The sequence below is a fragment of the Rutidosis leptorrhynchoides genome, chromosome 2 (genome assembly GCF_046630445.1).
Source record: "Rutidosis leptorrhynchoides isolate AG116_Rl617_1_P2 chromosome 2, CSIRO_AGI_Rlap_v1, whole genome shotgun sequence".
Lineage (NCBI taxonomy): Eukaryota > Viridiplantae > Streptophyta > Magnoliopsida > Asterales > Asteraceae > Rutidosis > Rutidosis leptorrhynchoides.
In genome coordinates this window covers 155395735-155401427 of record NC_092334.1, presented here as the reverse complement: position 1 = coordinate 155401427, position 5693 = coordinate 155395735, and the positions used below count along the sequence as shown (strand labels likewise).

At 35.3% G+C, this 5693-nt stretch overlaps 1 protein-coding gene across 1 annotated transcript; it reads left to right on the top strand.

Annotated features, from left to right (window-relative positions):
- Positions 1-4851: 4851 nt before the first annotated feature.
- On the top strand, positions 4852-5490 carry LOC139888374 (uncharacterized). Its single transcript, XM_071871381.1, has one exon. It carries the CDS (start codon positions 4852-4854, stop codon positions 5488-5490), a length of 639 nt encoding a protein of 212 aa, XP_071727482.1.
- Positions 5491-5693: the final 203 nt, after the last annotated feature.

The window sequence follows — 5693 nt, the reverse complement described above, 5'->3', positions numbered from 1 at the left end:
TACTCAAAGTTCTTCCACTGGATTATTCGCAACAATTGTAACAGGTGTAACATTAGAGGGCTGCTAATTAACGGTTCTTGGAACGAATGTCCACAAGACATAAAAGCTGCAGCCTTCTCCCACTTCTGTCATCTCTTCACTGAGCTGAATTCCCTGAGACCTTCTTTGGAAGATCTGAGCTACCCTTCGATTTCTATCGAGGAGTCCAATGCTCTCGAATGTAATATCCTTGAATCAGAAATTTTCGATGCTATAAACGATTGTGGAAGTACGAAAGCACCTGGCCCTGATGGGTTCAATATGCGGTTCTTCAAGAAATTTTAGAATATCATAAAGTTTGATTTGGTTGAGGCAATTTCTGGGTTTTGTGAAATGGGTGTCATCTCGAGAGGATGTAATGCCTCCTTTGTTACCTTGGTTCCTAAAAGGAAGGATCCTTTGAGTTTAAATGATTTTCGGCCAATTAGTCTTATTGGCTCTTATTATAAAATTGTTTCAAAAATATTATCTAATCGGCTTTGGAAGATTCTACCTCATTTAGTTGGACCGGAACAAAGTGCTTTTCTAAAGGGCCGGTTCATTCTAGATGGGGCATTAATTGCAAACGAGACTGTAGATTATCTTAAAGCCAACCGAAAAAAAGGAATTATATTCAAAGTAGACTTCGAGAAAGCGTTTAACAGTCTCAATTGGAATTTTCTCCTTGATGTCATGAAATCAATGGGCTTTGGATGTTTGGAGGAAATGGATCATTTCGTGTCTACAATCTGCTTCTATCTCTATTTTAGTCAACGGGTCTCCGACCCCGGAATTTCGTCTGGGAGGGGTGTTAGACAAGGCGATCCAGTTTCGCCCTTTCTTTTCATTCTTGCTGCTGAGGGCCTTAATATTCTTACAAAAGCTGCTATTGAAAGAGGATTTTCAAAGGAATCGAGGTGGGCTCAGATAAGATAGTTGTCTCATATCTTCAATTCCGGACGATACTATCTTTTTTGGCGAGTGGAGTCGACTAAATTCTTTTAATCTCCGTAACATACTAAAGTGCTTCGAACTTGCATCGGTCTCTGTGATGACCCAGAAATTTCGACTAAATTTAAACTTAATCTTTGTATGATTAACATTTCCGACACGATAAGCAAAGTCTGTAAAACTGAATCTCAAAATTTTTGAATTACTTTTATATATTTAAATACCCTTCGGTTGTTTTCGACGATTCGCGAACAATTATATGTAAATAGATACATATATACTATAACATGAAAAGGTAACAATGTATTAATTGTTTGATACCGTACATTAAACTTATTGGTTTAAATATCTATTCGAATGTATATGATAAGTTGAAATATTTATTATTAAAATTTATTTATAAATAACTTCCAATGTGTATTTAAAAACTGATTTATGTATATTAAAAAGATATATACATATATATAATAAACGATAGTAACATTCGTTTATTGATTCAATTGATATTTAGTTAAGTTAACTAAAGCGTTTAAGATGAACCAGTTAAACACTAATTTGCTACAGTGTTTTCAAATTGCCACAATACTCAAAATGCTACAGTGTTTTCGAAAATCACTATTTGCTACAGTGAAATTGACTTTGCTACAGTGAATTGCTACAGTAAAATTTGACTTTGCTACAGTAAAACACTATTTTAAAATGTATTTTTAGCAAATAACGAGATGATGATTTATAGAAGTAAATGACCAAAATACTCGAAAGTTTAAGATATACTATGAGTGGTATAGTTTATGGATAACTTAAGGCTATATTTTGACAAAGGTACGTGTCACGAAACGTAAAATGCAAGTTTTCTCAGCGTACGAAAGGACATTCGAAAAACCAGAACCGGGACATAAGTCGAGTGATGACGTACGACTTATCGGAACAAAAATTACAAGTCAACTATGCACGTGAATTTAATATAATATATAATTAATTATTTAAATTATATATATTATATTAATATTTAATTATGTCGACGAGCTAAATTACAAGTCAACTTTGCTACAGTAACTTTGCTACAGTAAAACACTATTATAAAAATGTGTTTTAACAAATAGCGAGACGATGATTTATAGAAGTAAATGACCAAAACACTCGAAAGTTTAAGATACACTTTGAGTGATATAATTAAGGGATAATTTAAGGCTATATTTTGACAAAGGTACGTGTCACGAAATGTAAAATGCAAGTTTTCTAAGCGTACGAAAATGCGTTCGAGAAACCGGAACCGGGACATAAGTCGAGTGATGACGTACGACTTATCGGAACAAAAATTACAAGTCTACTATGCACAAGAATAAAATATAATATATAAATAATTATATTAATTATTTATATATTTATATTTATTTTATATTATGTCGACAAGCTAGGAGCCAAAACAATGTGAGCTGTCCCTGGTCCTCATGCGAGTCGCATGGCCAGAAGGCCATTTCCATGCGAGTCGCATGACTCCAGATTTCAGGCCAGGTTCTATAAATTGCAACATTTTCTGCCGAGTAAAGAAAGAAAAAAAAACACACACATACATATTACTCCGTATTTATTTTATTTATTATTTATATTATTATTATTATTATTATTATTATTATTATTATTATTATTAATAAGATTATTATTAATCTTATTATTATTTTTTATTATTAGTGTTATTATTTTTGCGATACAAAAATAATAATGTACATCAAATATTACGACGGAGTGCTGTCCAAGTAATTTTCAAAATGAGTTTTCGAGCAAGCTAGAGCTAAGAAAATTATGGGTTATTGCCAAGGAGGTTATGGGTAATGTTCGGGGGTATTTTTTTTCTGAATCAAACCTCGTGTTTATCATCTCCGATGCGTCTACGTGCTTTCCTGCAATATTGTATATCAATATTAAACAGTGAGTTTCATATGATCCCTTTTACTCTCTACATTTTTGGGCTGAGAATACATGCAAATGCTTTATTAACCGATATACAATATTTATATGCGTGAGTTTCATTGATCCCTTTTTAATTGCTTTTGCAATATATTTTTGGGCTGAGAATACATGCACTTTATTTTAAACGCAATGGATACAAGTACATACTAAATTCTACACTGAGTTTGAACCGAAAATCCCTTAACTTTGGTAACTAGTAACTGCCAGTTATAAGAACTGGTGGGCGCGAGTAGTAGTATATGGATCCATAGGGCTTGACATCCCCGTTCGAGCTAGAGCGCTAGCCTTTTAACGGACGTATGCTATTTGAGAAGCGTACACGTTGGTTTGCGTGTATTATTAAGATGATTATACAGAGGGTACAAATTATATAAACGTTAAAGTTTAGTTACCAGGGTGCTCAATTTTGTAGAACCGATTGATAAACGTTTCGGATGAAACAACTGAAATCTTGTGGTCCACCTTTTATTTAAAACATAATGATAAACGTTTTGAATGAAACAACTGAACTTTTGTAATCCACATTGATATACGGATTATGTGTAATATTAAAACTATGAACTCACCAACCTTTGTGTTGACACTTGAAGCATGTTTATTCTCAGGTTTCTAGAAGTCTTCCGCTGTTTGCTCATACGTGATACAAGTTATGTGCTTGGAGTCATACATGCTATATACAAGAAACTTGCATTCATCAAACCATTACCATGTATCTTATTTTTACTGTATTGTCAACAGATGTATTATTGTAAACCATTTAAATGGAGATTGTCTATACGTAGGAATCATCAGATATAAAAAAACCTGGAATTTATATATTCATTTATGAAATACCTTTTCAAACGAATGTAATGTTACAAAACGTATCACATAGAGGTCAAATACCTCGCAATGAAATCAATGAATGACGTGTTCGTCCATATGGATTTGGAGCGATCGTCACAGTCTCAAAGTCAACTTCCAAAAAAGCTGTGTATACGGGGTGGATGTTAATCCTTCTGAGCTGAACACAGTAGCCCAAATCATGGGGTGCCAGGTTGGTCAGTTTCCTTTTATTTATCTTGGTTTACCGGTAGGTACAAAAATGAAGAGAATTAAAGATTGGAAGCCGGTAATTGAGAAATTTAATAGTAGGCTCTCGGGTTGGAAAATGCGTTCGATATCTTTTGGAGGAAGATTAATCTTGATCAATTCGGTCCTTGCAAGTCTCCCATTGTACTACTTCTCGCTATTCCGTGCCCCGCAATGTGTGATTAATTTACTCGAGAGTGTGAGGCGGTCTTTCTTTTGGGGCGGGTTAGGTTCGGACTCAAAAATCTCATGGGTAAAATGGGACAACGTCTTAAATACATATGGGAATGGGGGGTTAAACATCGGGTCATTAAAAAACAAAAATCTTGTATTACTGGGGAAGTGGTGGTGGAGGTATAAAACCAAAACCGAATCACTTTGAACCAAAGTCATTCGTAGCATACATGGACCGAGTGGTGGGTTATTGTCTGATAATGAATCATCTCCAAAAATTGGTGTTTGGTATGATATTTTCTTAACAGGTAGATCTCTGGATGGCTTATAAATACAATTCACAAATTCGTTCACAAAAACTATTGGCGATGGTGGAAACACGCACTTCTGGAATGAGCAGTGGATCGCGGGTGATAAGCTAAGTAACCTGTTTCCGAGGTTATGTAGGCTGGAACAAGTTCCCGATGCAACCATCAAGGATCGGTTACGCTGTAATGAATCTAATGCTGATGTAGATTGGAACTGGAATTGGAGAAGAGAACCTTCAGGGCGCACTTCAGGGGAGCTTACATCACTAACCAACCTACTTTTAACTGCCTCATTTAATCGTAGGAGCAATGACAAGTGGAGCTGGTCCATGGCAGCTGACGGACTGTTCAAGTGAAGATGTTACATTCAGCAATTGACGAAGTGATCCTGGGCAGCAGTAACTCACAGGCGAGTACAATTCGAAACGCTTTTGTTCCAAAAAAATTAGAAATATTTGTGTGGCGTACTTTTAAAAAAAGGATACCGGTAAAATTGGAACTCGATAAACGAGGGATAGATCTTCATAGCATGCGGTGTCCACTTTGTGATGAAGATTTAGAATCCGTTGAACATTCAATTGTATTATGTAAATCTGCTTTCGAAGTATGGGAGCGCATACACAAATGGTGGAATTTGAGTATTTACGCAAATCTAAGCCTAAACGAACTTCTTGGTGGAGGATCTGGAGCAAATACTAATCCAACCTTCGGGAATTCTGTGTGGTTAGCAACAAAATGGGTCGGGGCGTATTACATTTGGAAAAATCGAAATAACATGGTGTTTCGAGGCAAAAGTTCGAGCTCTCTGGTTACACTAAACGAAATACAATCCAAGTCGTTTGAATGGATTTCAAGTAGATCGAGATTTAAGAAGATTGATTGGCATATGTGGTTAACAAATCCAAGTGCTTATCTCATTTGTGTCAGTTACATTTGCCATGTATGTAAATTCGTGCCTGTAGTTTCGTGTTACTTGTTATGGATCCATAATCTCTAATGGGTCTAGTTGTATATCTCAGTTTTTAGTAATATAATCGTTTGCTTTTCAAAAAAAAAAAGATCAAATGTTATAGCACGATAATTATCTATAGTTAAATGACGAAAAGTAAGAAGGTTTTTAATTAAATTAGGGGCGTGAAGCAGGGGCGGATTTATGTAGGGACAGGGGGCGCCTGAAATGTCCCGTTCTTATTGATTAAA

Bases quoted from the DNA above. Each gene is read 5' to 3' on its own strand.
- LOC139888374 (XM_071871381.1), top strand. From the start codon at position 4,852: ATGTTACATTCAGCAATTGACGAAGTGATCCTGGGCAGCAGTAACTCA.